Source organism: Balaenoptera musculus, chromosome 17 (assembly GCF_009873245.2).
Source record: "Balaenoptera musculus isolate JJ_BM4_2016_0621 chromosome 17, mBalMus1.pri.v3, whole genome shotgun sequence".
NCBI classification, from domain to species: domain Eukaryota; kingdom Metazoa; phylum Chordata; class Mammalia; order Artiodactyla; family Balaenopteridae; genus Balaenoptera; species Balaenoptera musculus.
In genome coordinates this window covers 6,641,536-6,661,087 of record NC_045801.1, presented here as the reverse complement: position 1 = coordinate 6,661,087, position 19,552 = coordinate 6,641,536, and the positions used below count along the sequence as shown (strand labels likewise).

At 43.6% G+C, this 19,552-nt stretch overlaps 1 protein-coding gene across 4 annotated transcripts in view; it reads left to right on the top strand.

The window, feature by feature from the left end:
* KHDRBS3 (KH RNA binding domain containing, signal transduction associated 3) overlaps positions 1-19,552 on the top strand; it is a 167,225-nt gene that overhangs the window by 137,569 nt on the left and 10,104 nt on the right. Inside the window, exons 8-9 of one of the 4 annotated variants that reach the window (XR_005017089.1) lie at positions 17,040-17,098; positions 18,920-19,069. Coding sequence is in view for 3 of the 4 variants with exons in the window: in XM_036830887.1 (XP_036686782.1) it covers positions 17,040-17,098; positions 18,920-19,011 (151 nt within the window). In the remaining variant the exon portion in view is untranslated. Of the gene's footprint in view, positions 1-17,039; positions 17,099-18,919; positions 19,547-19,552 lie in introns of those variants that run through there. The other 3 variants (XM_036830887.1, XM_036830889.1, XM_036830888.1) reach the window with 3 other exon arrangements.

Genomic DNA, 19,552 nt, shown 5'->3' with positions numbered 1-19,552 from the left:
CAGGCTCAGCAGTTGTGGCTCACGGGCCCAGTTGCTCCGTGGCATGTGGGATCTTCCCAGACCAGGGCTCAAACCTGTGTCCCCTGCATTAGCAGGCAGACTCTCAACCACTGTGCCACCAGGGAAGCCAGGGATGTGCTCTTTTGGAAAGTAATTTACAAGTGTCCATCAAGACCCTTGAAAGTGTTTGTAACCTTTGACCCAATATTTGCACAATAAGTGCCTGAACTTAGTATATAACGAGTGTTTGACAGTGTAAATATATTTAAGACCTCTTTAAAAAGAATAAGCAGTTTCTGGCAAAGTTCAGGGAAAGTAATATGGCACTTTAGATATGGGGGAAAAAAAACAACCTATGCATATCAGCTTGGCCAAAGTAATGTAGATAAAACAGCACCTCACTTAAAGCTGGATCCAGACTTGGTTAAAGGAGAGTGAAGGGCGGGAAGGCCTGGGTTCACATCACAGCTCTGCCACTTGCTGACAGTGCAGCTGCGGTCAAGTTACTCTGCCTGTGCTTCAGGTTGCTCATCTGTAAAGTGGGGATGATGATAATAGTAACCACCTCTTAGGTTGTTGTCATGCTAAATGAGTTAATATTCAATATGTGGAAAGCACCTGGCACTTTGTATATGCTATCATTAGCTATCATTAAAATTCTATAATATTTTATCTAAAAGCCTTGGGGCTGTAAGTGTCTTAGATGTAGAATTTTTGAATTTTGGAAAGATAGTGTGTTACATTCCACGTGTTACACAACTCCAGGCGGGGGGTGGGTGTCTTTTTGTGGTTCTCCAGGACAGTGATTGCCCCTTGGATTATTTGACATTTATGATCAAGGAAAATGTGATTACAGAGGGATGGAAAGCGTATATGGCAAATTGAAAAACAAGGGAATTGCTGAAGGGGAGGGTGGTTGGTGCTCAGCCTTTGCAGTTTGTAATCCTACCAAGTATAACAGATGGTGAGTGCTAGCAGTTCACTTTTAAATAGTGCAGATCTAAGGATTAATAACAGGACTCTCCCTTCTATTAGAAGCCATTACAGTAGCAGGGCCTGTGTTGATCTGGCCCTGATCTTTCTCTAATCTCATGTCAAGTCACCCACTCATACAGTCTAACCTTATATTGAATTGTTCAGTCATGACTCATTTATAATTTGCTCAGTTACACACAAAGTAGATCTCAAGGCATAAATATGAGAGTAAATTTAATCTCGTTAGATTCTTCCTGGCTCCTTCAATCATTTTCTTCATTTACACCTTTTAAAGACATTGCAGTTACTCGGCACATGTCTATAAAAATTACACGCAGTGTTTTTTAGACTTTTCCACAATGGTGCAAACAGGATAATTTGCTTTTCTTTACATTTTAGTGCCTGCCAGATTGCTTGCAGCAGAACAAAGGTTCCTTGACTCGGTAGTTACCTCATCCCACAAGCTTCTGTGATGTTCTCTCTGCCCCTCACATCCCCTCCCATGTTTACTAAGTACTCAGCCAGTCTTCTGTGTTTCCACAATACTGTATGCTTGCCTCTGTTGGCCACTAGTACCCTGCTGGACTTGAGAATCTCTCTCCTTTTTATACAGAGAGGCCCTCACTGGCAGAAACCCTCTTGTATTTATCCTTTGATCCCCAGTACCTAGTGTAGTGCCAATCAGAGAAGTGACCTGTCTGTGTTTTTCACTTCAATTGATAACATTCAAGAATCCTACATCTGTTCTAAAAAGAAGTCTGATACCATTGAATGTCTAATGTGAAAATGCAGGTAGCCCTCCTTCAACTTGGGCTGTATGGAAGAGTCACTTATACAGCGTTAAAAAAAAAAAAAAAAAAAAAAGTAGGTGCCCAAGCCAATCTCCTATTTATTGTTTTTAATCTGAGTCTTTGGATCTGAAAATTTTTAAACTCTACAGTTAATTTTTATGAGCAACCAAGGTTGAGAACTACTCTTCTTGACTAGTAAGTACTATGTAAATGAGATATTATATATAAAGCACTTTTCAGAGTGCCTAGCAGATAATTGCTAAGTAAATATTTGTTTCCCCAATAAATAAATCATTGGCATGTCTTCCATTCATTCATTCAGCAAACTATTGAGTACCTACTGTGTGCCAGCAACCATCCTAGGTGCTTGATAAGTACCAGTGAACAAAAAGGGATAAAGAATGTGCCCCTGTGGAGCTTAAGTTCTAGTGGTGGTCATGTTTAAATATGGCAGTCGTTTTCAGCCTTCTGAGAAGATGATTTAAGACTTGAAGGAGGTAAAAGAGTTTGCCTAAGAGTATATCTGTGGGAGCAGTGGTCTGTGCAAAAGCCCTCAGATGGGAGTGTGTCTCGTGTATTCTGAAATGCTTGAAGTTATAATTTTCTTCCATTTGAATTTGTAATTTCAACTTCTCCTAACAGAAAACTTGAGATTTCCCTTTGGAGTAAGGTATTTTTGAACAATTTGGAAGAAAATGTTTTAGCATTTCAGGAATGTGTTGCAATAACTTTTTCCTATCTAAAATTAATCCCAGTATGATTAAAGGAGCTTGCAAACTTAAAACTGTGAAGTTACAGGAGAAGACTGTGGCCTGTACATGCTGATATCTTGGCCTGTAGCAACTTTGGTAGGCAGAATAATGGCTCTCAAAAATATCCATAGCCTAATCTTCCAAACCTGTGGATGTGTTCTCTTACATGGCAGAAGGGACTTGCAGGTATGATTAAGTTAAGAACCTTCAGGTTCTTTTTTGAGTGGGCCCATTGTAATCACAAGGGTCTTTAAAAATGAAGGTGGGAGGAAGGCAGAAGTGTCAGAGGAAGAGGTGGCTATGGAAGAAAGGTACAGAAAGATGCAATGTAGCTGACTTTGAAGATGAAGGATGAGGGCCATAAGCCGAAGAATGTGGGCTGCCTTCAGAAGCCAAGATGGGTAAGAAAACAGATTCTCCCCTAGAGCCTCCAGAAGGGAATGTGGGCCCGCCAATACCTTGATTTAACCCAGGAAGACCTGTGTGCAACTTCTGTCCTATAGAACTATAGCATTATAAAGTGTGTGCTGCTTAAGTTGCTACGTTTGTGGTCATCTGTGACAGCAGAAATAGAAAATTAATAGGCAACCAACAGCCGGACAGAAGAAGAGAGATGTCCTTTACAGATATAAATCTTATTTATCTAACTCTCTCTCTCTCTCTCTCCTTTTTCATAAACATCCAGCATTCAATTATGAATAAAAATTATGCAATAAGAAAATATAACCCAGAGTCAAGAGAAAAAATAGTCAAGAGAAACAGCCCAGCTATTAGAATTGTCAGACAGGGTCTTAAAATTGGTTCGTTCAGTATGCTAAAGGATATTGTGCGAAAGGTGGACAGCATGAGTGAACAAATAAGAATCTAGCCAAGAGAACTCTTAAAAAAGAGCCAAGTGGAAATGCTAGAATTGAAAAATTACAATGTCAGAGATGAATAATTATTTCAGTGGGCTTATTAACAGATTGTACACCATAGAGGAAATAGTAAGAGAACTCGAAGACAAATTAATAAGAAGTATCCAAACATGCAAAGAGAAAAAAAAAGATGAAGAGTAAAAGGAACATTGCATGTGAGATCTGCAAGATGAGATAAAACAGTTTAACATGTTATTGGAATTGCAGAATGAGAAGAGAGAAAGTGTAGGATAGAAGAAGTACTTGAAGAAATAACGACGAACATTTCTAAAATTAACAAAAAACACCACTACACAGATCCACGAAGTGCAGAGAACCCTAAGCAGGATAAATATGAATAAAAACACACCAAGGTATAACATATACCAGTTGCTATAAAGCAAAGAGAAAAGATTGAGAGCAACCAAAGGAAAAAGAAATATAAATGCAATCAAAATATATGATCTTTTACATCAGGTATTTTCACTTAGCGTTATGTTTTTGAGGTTCATCCACATTATAGCTTTTATCAATATTTCATTCCTTTTTATTACCGAATGGTTTTCCATTTATGGGTCTACCACGTTCTGTTTATACATTAACTAGGTGATGGATACTGGGGTTTTTTTCACTGCTTGGCTATTGTGAATAGTGCTGCTTTGAACATTTATGTGCAGATCTTCATGTGGACTTGTGTTTTAGCTTCCCTTAGATAGATATTTAGGAGTGGAATGGCTCAGTCAAATATTAATTGTATGTTTAACTTTTTAAGAAACTGCCAAAACTGTTTTTCGAAGTAGTTCTACCATTTTAAATTCCCACCAGTGGTGCATGAGGATTCTTAAGGATAATTTTAACTTTTTTTTTTTTTTTTTTTTTTTGGCTGTGTTGGGTCTTCGTTTCTGTGCGAGGGCTTTCTCCAGTTGCGGCAAGTGGGGGCCCCTCTTCATCGCGGTGCGCGGGCCTCTCACCATTGCAGCCTCTCTTGTTGCGGAGCACAGGCTCCAGACGCGCAGGCTCAGTAATTGTGGCTCACAGGCCTAGTTGCTCCGCGGCATGTGGGATCTTCCCAGACCAGGGCTCGAACCTGTGTGCCCTGCATTGGCAGGCAGATTCTCAACCACTGTGCCACCAGGGAAGCCCAAGGATAATTTTAACCAAAATGTTCAAGACCTCTATACTGACAACTATTAATAAAACGTTGTGGGCTTCCCTGGTGGCACTGTGGTTAAGAATCTGCCTGCCAATGTAGGGGACATGGGTTCGAGCCCTGGTCCGGGAAGATCCCACATGCCGCGGAGCACCTCAGCCCGTGTGCCACAACTACTGAGCCTGCACTCTACAGCCCACAAGCCACAACTACTGAGCCTGCACTCTACAGCCTGCAAGCCACAACTACTGAAGCCCACATGCCTAAAGCCCGTGCTCCACAACAAGAGAAGCCACCGCAATGAGAAGCCCGCGCACCACAACGAAGAGTAGCCCCCGCTTGCCACAGCTAGAGAAAGCCCACGTGCAGCAACGAAGACCCAACACAGCCAAAAATAAATAAATTAAAAAAAAAAAAGTTGCTTATAGAAAGTAGTGAAGACCAAACTAAATGGAGAATACCCCATGTTTTTTAATTGGAAGACTCAATATTCATAAACATATCAATGCTCCCTGAAATTATCTGTAAATTCAGTACAATTCTAATCAAGACCCATGCAGGCTTCTCTCTCTCGCGTGTGCGCTTTTTTTTTTTTTTTTTGGTGCAAAATGACAAGATGGTTCTAAAATATGTGGAACTTCAGAGGACCTGGAATAGCCCAAACAACCTTGATAATGAAGAACAAATTTGGAATACTATACTGACTTCCAGATTTATAAAACCACAGTAATCAACACACTGCGGTACTATGAAAGGATAGATCACAGGTTAATGAATATCCACAAATGGACTCACACTTAATTGCTTTCAAGGGCTTCAGAGCAATTCAGTGGGTGAAGAATTGTCTCTTCAATAAGTAATGCTGTAACAATTAGATATATGTGTAGGTGAGGTTAGCTTTGATTATCCCCCGCCAAACACACGCACCACCCTCACACGATTTAGATGGTTCACGACTTCAGGTTAAAAGTTAAATTTATAAAGCTCCAAGAAGAACATATTGAAAAAGACACAAATCATAGAAGAAAAAAATTTACAAATTTAACTTCATTAAAAGTTAAAACATCTCAAAAAAAAAAAAAGTTAAAACATCGCGTAATCAGAGGACATCATGAAAAAAATGCATAGATAAGCCACAGCCAGGGAAAACATATTTGCAACACACACACATATATCTGACAAATGATTTTTATGTAAACTATATAAAGAAACTGTACAGCTCAATAAGAAACACATAAAAGTGTATATATTCAAATGGCCAAGAAGAATATGCAGAAGTGCTCAAAATTACTGGTCACCAAGGAAGCACAAATGCAAGTTGAACCTCATCAGGACACGCTGCCCTCCCACTAGAATGGCTGAAACAAAATTGTCGACGACAGCACCAAACGTTGGCATAGTTATAGGGCAACTAGAACTCTCATACATGCATGAAATGCCACAACTATGGAAAATTTGGCAGTTTCTCTAAAAAAGTTAAACATATATCTACCCTGTAAACCAGTAATTCCACTCCTAATAATTTTATCCTGGAGAAATGAGACTATGAATCCAGGAAAAGCTTTATGTAACAGTGTTCAGCATAGCTTTATTTGTAACCGCCAAAAGCTGGAAACAGCCCAGATGCCCTTCCACAGAGGAATAAGCTGTGACGTATTCATATAAGGGAATGCTACTCAGCAATAAAAATGAATAAAGTCGTGGTAGCTGCAATAACATAGATGAAACCATAAGAAAACTTTTAAAATATAACTTCCTAGAAGGCTTTCAGTGTGAGTGAGTTATCGTTTCGTAGTTATCCACGTAACTGTCGCTAATAGTACATGAACGTTTTAGTAGGCGAAACAGGAGGAGGAGAAGGGAACAAACAACGTGGAACGGTCCTATGAAGGGAACTGACTTGGTGTGTGCTGGTACTAGCTAGTCCCTCACGCAGGCCGTAGCCTTAGCCTGGGTTGCCTAAGGAGGGTGAGCCTGATACCAGGCTCAGGAGTTTCCTAAGCCAGTTTGTCCTTACAGACCAGGGTGCTCTCCGTACCCTCCACCACCACCATGGGGCCCCACCCAACGCCCCCTTAACTCCTGGAGCACCAGTAGCCTGCTTGCAGCCTGCCCCGTCTCCACTTGCAAGCCGTTTCCTGTCATTTCTTCATACTGTAGCCAGAATGATTTCTTCCCCCAAATGTGTTATGATTATGTGCTGTCATAATACCAACCAACTTCCCTTCATAACTGCAATTTTATATTGAAGTAATTCTCTGATCAATGTCTGTCTTCTTTAAATTTCTTTACTGTCATAACCCTCGGTTCCTAGCCCAGTGCTTGAAACATAGAAAAAGCTTAATAAATATTTGTTGAATAAATATGGGGAGGTAGAATTTTACTTCACATCAGTAATTTTAAAACAAAGTAGGTATTCCTATCTGAATTTCCTGGTGTTGAATTTGAATTTAAATACAGTTGCTATAGGTAATATAGTTTAAATTGTTTTAACTCTACTTATTTGAAGAGTGAAACTGAATAATTTGATATGCAAATTGATGCAAGTTAGTGTGCTACCAGGGTCTCCAGAAACACTGAAACAAGGGTGCTGACCGTCCCCTACAAAGTCAAATGGGTTCCTTCCACACTCATATATGTATTTCACATACATAAATAGTGTAGATCACAGTCAAATATCCTTAAAGAGTAATAGACAATGGCTTTCAAATCTAACTATTCGAAATCTAACTAACCGATGGATCAGAAATCTCCCAGAAAGGATACCTCAATATAGCAGATGGAGGAGTTGACTGCAAAAACAAATTCAAGATGCCACGAATGAATCTCATTAACAGATGATCCCATGAAATACTGTAAACTGCTTATAAAGTGTTGATGGGCTGTTTTCGAATGCTATTCAAAGAGCCAAAGAATCCAGTATTGAAAGCTGACATGCCTTGGCACTCACTGTAGTTGGACTTGGGTACTGACAGAGAGAAGTACTAATAAATAGGCCAGTGAACCCAACGTCCATTTTGTTCTCTGTCCAAAAATCTTTTTATCTTTTTTAAACTTGTAGGTACATATTTCATTGTTTAGAGCTTAATTCTCAGCATCCTTCCCAGCCTCCTTCTGAATGATGACTCATCCCTGACCCCCTTCCCACTCTCAAGACTTGCCCTGCAGTCTGTGGTGACAGTCATGTTCTGTCATGTTCCAATTTGCAGTTTTGATACTTAATGCAAAGAATTCTCAATAAAATTTCTTGGGATGTCTAGGGATGATATATGTTACTGGTAAATTTTTAAATTATCTTTTGCCAGAAAAGTGTTATAAAAAATAAGTCTGTTCCTTTCTGGTTTTTTTCATAAGAAATTTTAGTTCTAAATGTTGGTGTTTCAGAGAAACTAAATCATTGTTGAAAGTAACAGCTATAGTAGAAATACTGAAGCTTGAGTCAAAGACAGGCCTAACCTCGAATCGCAGCTCGGTCATTCAGTGTGTGACCTGGAGCCAGCCACCAGTGAACCCAGTGGACCCTTGTGTTTAATTAATAAAGTGAATGGACGAAATAGCACTTACTTTCCTGAAAGTTACAATTATGAAATTGCAGAGAACTGTGCAAAAAGAAGGAAATTATTAGTTATTGTTGGTATTTTTGTTAGACTTGTATCACTAAAAGTACATTCCTCACTCTAGCAAATAAGCAGAAATAGATTGTATAACATCCAAGTAAGACTCTGGGAAAAATATTACTCATTTAGAAAGAACCTCTACTTCAATAATATTGGTAACAGCTGTCCGTGAATAAGAGCTTAGTATATGTGTGTAACACATTATCTTATTTAAACCTCACAACACTCTTATGAAAGATTTATTTTTAAACCTGTTTTACAGATGAGAAAATTGAGTTAACGTTGCCCAAGCTTACACACAGAGTACATGCTGGAGCCTAGATTCTGACGATATGTGTTTGCTTGACTCCAGAGCCTGATTCTTAACTATTAATTCTATATTGTCTTCCAAAATGATTATAATAAGACGAGAAACCTGCTGAAAAGTGAATATGAGTGTATAGAGTAAATTTAGCATTGCATACACATCACATCACAGCCTCGGTACGTGTTGCTGTGAAACACACACCCTGAGTATCACTGAAGCCTCTTTGCGTGCCTGCCTCAGGTGTGCGGGAAGAAGAAAAAGGCACAGAGTGAACTGAAGAGACTCTTGTAGACAAAACTCTTTTCCTTTTACTCTTTCATTTTTCTTGGAATATAATCAAAATTCATAGTTTTTTTAAATTGTATAGAACCATCTGCAATCTTTTAAGCAACTTTTGATAGAAAGAAATAGCACAACAGACTGCTACAGCTAGAGGAGAGTAGCTTACAGAGTGCTGTTAAAATAAGCATAACTGGATATCGCTGCAGCAAAAAAATACAGATACTCAACATCCCTCATTTCAGAATTCTTGTACCACCTTTTAGGACTGGGATAAACTCTGAATTAACCATAAATTCAAACGAATTAGAGGTTTAGTCTCTCGTGCAAGAATGTTAGCGGCTACAGACTAATGGGAGAACTCTTTATAGTTACTAAGGACCCAGGCCTCTCCCTTCTATCCTCACCCTTGCCTTGTGTGCTTAGGCTCACCTCGGTCCCAGGGTGGCTGTCATGGCTGCAGCCACCAAGCTGGGGTTCAGGCAGGAAGAAAGAGGACGAGGAAAGCCATACCGCCTGGGCGGGTCAGCCTTCTGTTAGGGAGTTTCCTGGAAGCGTCACTTCCTGAAGCTCACTCCTATCTCGTTGGTGGCCTCATCTGCAGAAATGGATGAGAAACGGAGTTTTTTGGATTGATATGTTATCACTAGCACTTCACCCTCAGTCTTACAAGGAGTCTTTTGGTAAGAAAGAAAGGGAAAGTGCACACTAAATAGGCAACAACTGCACATTGATCCTTCCCTTTTAACATGCATGTTAGCGTTCTTCTTTAGATTTGTTTTCCGTTTTCTGAAATATAATGTACATACAGCAAAGAGCATAAATTCACACTTATCTGAAGCATGTACATAGCTGAGTGAATGTTTCCAGAGTGTACACCCACGTAACCAAGAGAGCTAGTCCAGCACCCAGACAGTTCTCTGGCTTTTTCTTTTGACTGTGGGATATCTCACTTCATCATCTCTTTTTGTCTCCCTGAATTGCATGGCTTTTCGAAAAAGCACCCGAACATATTTCTTACTATTCGGCGAGTGTAGTGATTGGTAGTTAAGTTAGGCGGTGGTGAACGTCACCTGGGAGTGGGAGAGACTAGCCTTGCATCCTGGCTCCCCGCACTGTGGCCAGTCACTGCTTTCCCGTCACCCAGGCAAACCGAGTGTCGTTCTTCTGCTTGGGATGCTTTTCTCTTCCTTACTGTCTGGCTTTTCTCTTAGGTGGCAGTTTAGACCCCAAAACTGGTTCAGGCACCCCACCCCCGAGTTCCTTCAGAACTCTGGGCTTCTCGGGATCACAGTACTCCACTGGCCTATTTACGGTTGTCTGACTTGCACACTAGACCAAACGTGTCTTATCACAAAGACCGGATCCTGTTCACTGCTGCAGCCCCAGTGCCCAGCACATGGTAGGTGTTCCAGAAATATCTGCTGAACAGATGTTGAAACAAGGTGATATCTGAACTTCATAAATTCCTACCAAGAGCATCCTTCTCAAAAGAGTGTAAGAAGTGAGAGTTTCTCTCTTAAATGGTGGGAAAGTGTTGTTTTTAACCTAAATTTATAAAATAGAGATGATACCAGATTGCGAGTTTGTTTTAAATATGAGAGGATTTGTGTGGAGTACCTAGCCCAATACAAGGCTCCTACTAGGCATTTGATAACATCTAATAGATACTGTGTGATAGTATCTATTATTAGTGTCATGTTAGCTCTCGTTTGCATGCCTCTGCCCACCACCGGATCCTAGTAGTTGACGCAGGTCCTTTAAGTTAGGTTTGCCAGTCGCTGCCGAGGCACGTGCTTCTAACTGCTCTGTGTGATCGGTCTTCCTGAGTGGTCTCTCACAGGAGGTGGTACTCTCGAGCTCTGAGGAGAACAGAATAAGAGAAAAAGGATTCTGAGTGTCTCATGAGAGATTAAGGTTAAACATGGAACTTTCTGGTAGGCCTGTCCATGTGTGTTACTGTGACAGGTTATTCAGACTCTATTTCTGAAGTCTTTGAAAGTGTGAGGGAATCATTCTCTCAGATGGTTGAGACGGTTTGGCCTGAAGCCCGGAGGATGGATCACATGACTTCTCAAGGCTGATTTCTCCCCTTTGTCAGGCAAGTACCAGTAAGTTCCTGCACTTTATAGTGAGGTCAGATTGAGAAGTTTTTCACAGTAGAGGTGGAAGATCCACCGTAAGTGGCAAACCGCGTGTCTCTGATTCTCTGGCCAGACCTACATTAACATTTAAAATCTCTTCATTTGACAAAGTAATTGTCACGTCTGAAATGAGGCTTTGCAAACTGAATCACAGCACCAGGGTTAAGAATAATCGCCGCCGTTTATTCTGTGCGGAGGAAGTGGCCGGCCAGTGAGAGGCGCTGTGAGAGAGCCCACTGAGTCGTTGCTCACTCACTGTCGCCCCGTCACGGAGGCGCCGCTGCGGTCCTCACCTGCTGGGCAGCACACACTTCATTCACTCATTCCTGTCACTCTTTTTATTGAGCACCTTTTACGTTTCAGACACTTGCAGAAGCTGCAACTCAAAAAGACAGCTGCCTGTCCAAGATCACACTGCCGAAGAACAGATTCAAAACTAAGGGAACCTTTAATCCGGGATCCGAGCTCTCTGTCCCTTTGCACGTATTCCCTAAGGGATCGCATCCCGCCTCATGGTTTGGAGTACCTTTTATATGGTGATGACTGCAGATTCACGTTTCCAGTTCAGACCTCTCCCCTGACCTCTCAATTTCTCTTCCCAGCTGCCTCCCAGTGGACTCCTCTGGGAGGTCTGGGCGGCCCGTCAAACCTGGCCTCTCCCAGGCCAAACTCCTGATGTCTTCCCGCCCTGAGCGCTTTCTGCCTCAGTCTTCCCCATCTCAGGAAATGGCAACATCGTTTCTCCCTGGAGCCATGGAAACGTCCAGTAACTTCCCATCTTACTCAGGATAAAGAAACCAAAAGCCTTACAAGAAACCAAAGCCTTTCAGTGGCCCTGCGTGACCCTGCATGACTCACCCCTGCCTCCCCCTCATCCCCTCTGCTCCAGCTGCGCTGCCTTCCTGGTCCCGGATGGACCAAGAATGTGCCTCCGTAGGACCCTGGCACTTGGTAGTCCCCGGCCCAGGATGCAGTCCCTCAGGTGGCGTCTGCTATGTGTGATCAGCTATATCACATCTACTGACCAGTCACATGACAGGCCTGAGAATTGACCACTGAATTTAGCAACTTGGAGTTCATTGGTTACCTTGACAAGGGATGCAAATTTTAAGAACAGTAGTGGGGATGATTGCAGTGTATTGGAAAGGATGGTCAGCGTAATCCTTTTGAGGGAGGGAGTGAGACTAGAGAGAGGAAATTGTAATCAGAGTGGAACATACGAAATTGGAGCGAGGTGGGGGAAGATTGAAGTTATCAATATGACGAGATCTAGGATGTGACCTGGGAGTTGGTGGCTAAAGGAGACTAGAGACAGGATCAGTGGACAAGAGAGGTCCAGGGACTCGGGAGACCAGCTTGTTTGAAGGATTGTCTGCCTGCATATGGAAGGCACCAGGACTTAGGACAGCGATACCATCGGGAGGTTCAGAGCTGGGTGTTTGTACGGAGGCGTGGAGCATCCTGGTCTAGAAGTGGCAGTGGTGTGTCTGTGGGGGGGCGGTGGTAGCGAAGAGAATACTCACCCTTCCTGTGCTCCCAGTGGTACGTGGGCTGTGAGGCATAAAGAAGAGGGCAGGGCTGCCAGATAAGAGCTGTCATTAGAGGAGAAGCAGGTTTCCATTGAGGAAGAAGGTAAGAGGATGTCCAAAGAGGAGGCTGAGAATATGTAAGGTGTTTTGCCCACGATGAGCCATGAAGGAATTCCAGAGGGCACGGTCGGGATGGAGATGAGGACAGATGGGGGTGGGCAGAACTTTACAAGTACTGGAGATAAAGAATAACTAGTGGTCTAGAGTTCCCTGAGCTAAACAAATACAAGCAAAGGGCCTCATGAGATTAGTTCCAGTGACTTTAAACTAGAAATTCGTGGAGAGGCTTGAAGAGGTTGAAGGGATGTGGGACAGATTCGTGTCAGGAGTTCCTTCTTAATCCCATTCGTGGAGACAGGGTGATCTGAGAACTCGGAGTTTTTGTCCTCCTTGAACGCCTGTCGATGGCCTGGGGAGATGTGGACTTGGTCCCAGTGCTGCCGTTTGCTCCTTGACCCCCGTGTTTCCGTCCAGTGCCGGGCCTATTTCTTGACTCTGGTTGAGGATCGAGGGATCCTCCAGGAAAGCCAGGAATCATGCTGAACGTTTGGACTTCCTTCAACCCCTGATATGGGGTAGAACGCAGAGGACAGACAGAAGGCCTGGGGAGACGTGGCCCTGGTGCCAGTGAGGGGAGCCCATTCTTGATTTATTGAGGGAGGGGGCTTCCCTTGACCCCTTGTGATGGAGTTGAGGCATGGTCAGCCTAACGTGTTTTCTTGCATATTATTAATATTGTAAGTGTTGTACACGTAAATGAAGAAATTTTTAGAATTTTTCCCCTTTGCCGTATGTTGGGTTTTTAGTTTATCCTTGGGAAATAGGACACGTCTTTGGTTAATAGACATTTGAGGTGCACGAAATGAAATGCTGCAAAAGCAATTCAGATGGAACTGACAGGTACGAGAATGGGGCTCAGCTGCTCCCAGCTTCTTGGTTTGATGACAGTCTTGAAATAAATAATCAGAAACTGGGTGAAATGATAGCAAATGTCAGTTTAAAGTTTTCACTTGTCAAAACTAAGATTGTCTTATCACCAAACCATTGCAGGACCAAATTATGCTACCTTTTATTCTCCTGTTCATTGGGAAACATTCTTCACCCCTGATTTTTTTATGCTGAGCCACGTTAGAGCCCTTCAAGATGGATTTCCAGTCGACACTGATGTTCATTACTGCTCACTTCATTTAATAAAGAGGACTTAGTTTGGTCAGATAGCAACTGTTTGATTCCTGTTTATAGGTCTCAGTACCTGTCACTGACAGTTCCAAGTTAAACAGTGGGAACCTGTCTCAGTAAAGAGAATTCTTTCCAGTTTTATGAAGAGGTCACTCTCATTGTTTCTGTGCAACGAAGATAAAATTTTAAAGAGCATCGCAGCTTTATTTGTCTAAGGAGCCATGATGATGTAACTTCTGACCTTTGGAAAGAAGACTGAGGTTCACTTAATTTAGTGCTGAGTTTTTCAGAAGCCATAGCCAATTTATTTTCAACAAAATGAGAATTTATGTTGACTGCTTTGTGTCCAGATGCTGTACATGAGCCATGGAGAACGTTAGGGCCGCCCAGAGTCTGGGCAGTCCAGCGCAGTGGGATTCGGCAGGGGGAGGGGCATTCGGACTCAGCAGGAGGGCGGGCAGCTGCCCCAAGTCTGCCCAGCCCTGGGAGGCCCAGGTTTTAGACTCAGATGTCTTGACCCGTATTTGGCAATGACATTTTATCAAAAGTTTCGCTTCTAAATTTCTATCCGCAAGATGAGAAAAACCTTCTACTTTATTAGCAGTTCTCATATTTAAAGCTATTAAATCTTAAGAGGTAGGGATGCCACATTTTTTTGCTGTTGCTTGTTTTTGCTGGATTTTTTTCCTTCTTGAATATGAAAGTCTCTCTGTTCCTTTTTCAGCTAGTCCCTCTTTTCTTCTCGCCATAAATGTGTATAGTACCTGGATGGAAAATTAGGACTACAGAAAGGGAGAGGAGGAATTTGAAACCAGAGCGAGAACTAGGCAGTTGCAATTTGCCATGATCGTATGGCATTGGGTTTCGTGTGGACCCTGACTTCTGTCTCTGAGCATGAAGAGGGATCACATAAGCCCCAGGGGAGCGAATGGGACATTCTGGAAGAGTGGCAGAGCAGGTGGGAGTCAAGCAGGAACCACCAGATTAAGGGGGCCGGGCACGGCGAGGGCCGTCCACCTCGAGCATGGGTGGGTGCCCAGCACAGGGCAGAGGCGCGTCCTGAGCCTTGAGCACGGCTGCCGCCCCGATGAGCTGTGTGACTCTGGCAGGGGGGCACCCTCACTGAGCCTCATCTGTAGAAGCACAGAGACGCCTCGTAGACCCGTGAGGTCGTGCCTGTGTCAGGACGGCAGGGGTCCGGCTCAGGACAGCCCACTCCTCTCAGGCTCCCTTGCTTTTCCCGGGGTTCTCTAGCAGTGAGGGCCAGCTCTCAGCTGTCCTTGGGAAGATTGCAGATCACCGCCTGGTCTAATAGGTCAGCCGTGGGAGGGGCTGCTCTGTTCCTGGGCTCCGGTTAAAGCAGCCAGTGGAGCCCCCAGCGCACTCCAGGCCAGAAAGCTCTCACCGGCACCGCCGTGGTGCAGCGTACTGATGAGCTTGTGAGGGCGTGATGAAACCAGGGTAACAAGGATCTGGCCGGTGCCTGCACACGGAGGAGGAGGCGTTCTATACTGAGGAACGTCCCGGCGCAGGCCTCGTATCAGTGCTTATTCACCCGGCTTAACGCGACTCCTTACAGACGCTCAGCTTGCAGCCTGCTTCCGCCTCTGTGCCCGGCACGCCACGCCCACCACTCACCCGTCTTCAGCTTCGCTCGGGCTCTCAGAACATGCTCAGGCATCGCCGTCTTGTCGTGACACAGCAGAGGGCGGAGGTGCCCCTTCCTCTGTACCCAGGCACTCAGTTCCTGGAGAGCGAGGGCCCGTGGGGGCCAGGAGAGGGGTGAGACACAGCGGAAGGGCCTTGATGGGGACACGCCCAACCCTGGGAGGTGGGCAGTGCTCTCTGAGGAGGCGGCAGTTGGGCTAACGAGTGGGTGGGAGGCGCTTGGAAGGAGAGGGAAGAGGAACATTTCTGGCAGAAGGAGGAGCCATCCCCACAGGCTGGAGGCAAAAGGGCACGTAGCTCCCCGTCTCGGACCCTTTCTCTCATAGGACTTGCCTCCTGGGCTGTAGTCAGTGGAGTTGATGATTAGCCTCTGGTGATATTTACCCGAGAAACCAAAGGTGGGAGGAGAGGACCAGGTGTGGGTTTCGCCGGTTGTGTCCCCTGTATGTTCCCTGTGAGATTTTAGGCTGGCGTCCCAGCTGTTGTGATCTGCGGTATCCTTGTCTGTAAGATGGGCACGGCAGCCCTGCTTTCTTACCTCAGGAGCTGAGGTGACGACTGCTCGTGGGGTCTCGGAGCTGGCGCAAGGCAACACCCACAGCATGGATTTTATTATTCACTCCGTGGCTTCCTAGGGTGTTAAACAGCTGAGCTGGATCATTTTCCATTTTGATTAGAATTTCTTACTTGATTGCATCAAGTTAGAATAATGAGAATGTTTATTTCCAGGACAATCCAAGATAACAGATTCAGGATGATTGTTTCCCTACAAAATTAAGAAGAGTGGGAAAGGGGAAAGCAGGAGAGAGTGCGTGAAAGCCCTCCTCAGATACTCAGAATAGCATTAGAAACTGGATTATACCCGCCGTGGTCGAGTCATCCAGATTTTCCACAAATCCGTTCCTGTAAAAGGTTATGCCTAATTCACAGACTTCGTGTGTGTGTAGCCTGTTTTGCATCATCTACAGAATGGCCGTGGTGACTGACCCCCTCCCTCCCGGTGTCTCAGGGATGTTGTGCCTTGGAATACAGCTGTGCCTGTGCTTTGGAAAGATTCCTGGCCTCTGTCCTCACAGACTTGGCCAGGGCTGGTGACTGGACCGCAGGGGCCTTTCCCGCCCCGGTCACACACGGTCCTGCTGCACAGCCACTCCCGATGGGAACGGGATGGTGCTGGGGAAGTAAAGCGTTTCAGCCCGTAACGTTGTTACTTTATTGTAAAGTCAACTGCCCACGGGTCACACAGCATCGAGTTGTCTGGTCCGTAGGTTTGTGCCTTCCGTGAACTTTGCATCGGTTGGAAAGAAGCCGTGGCTGTCCTTCCTCCTTTCCCCTGTCCCTCACACGAGCCCAGCCCAGGTTCCGGGTGCACAGGCTGTGATTGTCTGCCGCACACGCGTCTCCTCAGGCCACGCGTCCTTCCAGGACAGGGGCTCTGCATCCCTCAGGCGCCATCGCGCACTCCCTGTGGACCGGCCAATGGCTGCGGTTACAGTGGCAGACACATTTACTGTGAATGAAAGTCGGGGGCCACAGAGGGGCCTGTGATCATTCTAAGGCCTCTTTCTTCTCTGTGGGAATTCCTTTCAGTGTTTATCCCTGCCCTTTATTAGTTATCTTTAAGTTTTAGAAGTCAGTTTGTCCTAACTATGTTTTCGTCTTTCTCTGCTTGTTTTGTTTTGTTCTATACAGTGGTGCTGATTACTATGATTATGGACACGGACTCAGTGAAGAGACTTACGATTCCTACGGTGAGTAAATGGCCAGAGTGGAACCATAAATAGAAAGGTCATAGAAACAGCTTAAAGATCTTAACTCAGGGGAAATTCATACAGACCGAAATTGAGACAGCAGCTCCCTCTCGGTTCATCTGTGCTTATCTAGCTATTTTCAGAAGCTCCTTAAGGTTTAAATTTAATATTTAAAGAGGACTAAAGACTTGCAGAAGATTACAGGAATTCAGATTCTAAACTTAGATTTTCTGTTTGGGATGATTGCCATGTGCTGATTTTCTCACTATTGAATAGTTTGCCAAACTGCAGACCCTTGATAGAATGGGTCTCTTTGAAGTGTCTTTGCTTCTTGACAGTAAAGAAAATGAAGCAGTAGAGACTACAGCCCAACAGTGATTCCACCACCCCCATCTTTATATTTTAATTTATTCGCAATCTCAAATCCTCTAAAAACATTACGGTGGGAATCATTCCGCAAAGGTTACGGAAGCACTGAGCCAGGAAGGAGATGCACGGCTCTCTCAGGCTTACAGGGAGACATCGAAACCCCACTTATTTCAGTGGGAGCTGGCCAAGATGCTGGGGAACCCATGTCCAGAGTCTCACTATGCAGAAGGACGACAGGTTTAATTAAAAGAATTGGCGGCAGCAACTTAATGATACTAAGAAGCTCCTTTGCCACGGGGCAGAGATCAGAGAATGAGAAGCTTCACTCAGTTGCAAAGCTCTGATGAATGCCTCGTGCCCAGTGCAAGTGAATCAGGATTCTCGTTAAATGGATGTTATGACATTTCTCTGAACATAACTGAAAAACCATTTTCCAGTGTTCCTTTTGAAGTGCATTTTGTTGTATCACCTGCCCCAAGCCTTGATGACCGCACCTTGGTTTTTTTGTTGTTGCTGTTATTCGTAACAGCCCCTTAAGAGAAATACCTTGGCTTGCTGAATGCTGTCTACTTAAATTGATGCAAGTTAGCTTGAGGGAATGATGTTGATTGCATGTTTGTATCAAAGAAGAGGTCATTTTCAGCGTTTTTTCCTTCACAGCTTTTTAAAATTGGTCTCTGTGGACGCATGGCTTTTAAATCGCTGTGTGTTGCAGCACGGATGTTAACTGTTTGTTGTCAAAGACCCGCCAATCACTCACTGACGGCCCAGAGATGGGGGTGATTGAATGTCCCTCTGTTGCAAATAACATCATTCGGTATGGATTTAGTATTAGGATGAAAGCAATTTGACATTATGTCATTGAGATTATTTCATATCCAGGAAGTATTTTTGAGGCATAACTCTCCACCCAATACAACTTTCATTTACTCTTTCTTTGAAGGACCTGTGAAGAATGAGGCTGCATTTCCCCCTCCCAAGCTGCCCGTTTCCATTTTGTGCTCCAGTTTTCTCTCCTTTTGCCTTCACAAATTTTTATCTGTGTTTTCTTTGTTTTTGAAGAAGAAATCCAAGTGACCCTTTTCCCATTCTCTTTCCCATCCATAGATGTCTTCACGTTTAGCAAGAGGCAGTTCAATTTGCTGCTTGAGTTTGTGAGCATTTGTTAAATGAGTGGCCGAAAGGAAGTTCCTGCAAAGTTGGTAGCCATTTAAGATACAAAAATTATTTGTCTTCCCAGGCTGGTAGGTTTTGCTAGTGAGAGGACCATTTTCCATTGTGCTCGTAATTTTTTTTTTAAAGCAAATTCCCTTGGGTTGTTTTAGGACCTCGGGGGATACATACCTTCAGTATGGCATCTACCACTGGTTCAGGGCTAAGTTAGAGTCTGAAAAATGAAGCCAGTGGGATCCCTGGCAGTGGTCTAACTGTGATTCATCTGACTGACTTTAGGGCAAGAGGAGTGGACTAACTCAAGACACAAGGCACCCTCGGCGAGGACAGCAAAGGGCGTCTACAGAGACCAGCCATACGGCAGATACTGACTGTACTGTCTGATGTTGTGACATAGCCAGGCTCCGCCAGTCCTGTATACTGTTCAAAGTAATTGTTTTCTATGAACAATCCCTTTTTAAATAGATCAAAATGCTTAACATCTGAATGGATGGAATTTAAAATTACTTTGTTGAAACATCAACCTGGGCAGAAAAAAAAAAAAAAAAGACATGTAAAATTTTGTTATTTCCAGTCTGTATATGAAAAAATAGGTCATCAAAAGGAAAAAAAATAACTTTGATTAACTAGTGTTAAACAAAAAAGATAGGTTTACTAAATATGTTAATCCATCCTTTTAACATAAGCCTCACCTTTCATTTTAAAGGTTTCCATAGAAATTTAGTTATTTTATCTTTCAGCCATATGCTAGTTGTTTTTTTTTTTCTCTTGCCAACATGCGTAAAAAGGGAAGCCAATTACAAGTGCAAATAATGTGGTATTCTTTTGTAACTCAAGTCTTGAAATGTTCTGTAGTGTTAAGCAAAGTCTCCTCTTGCTTGATACTAAATAAACTTTTGAAAGAAATTTTGT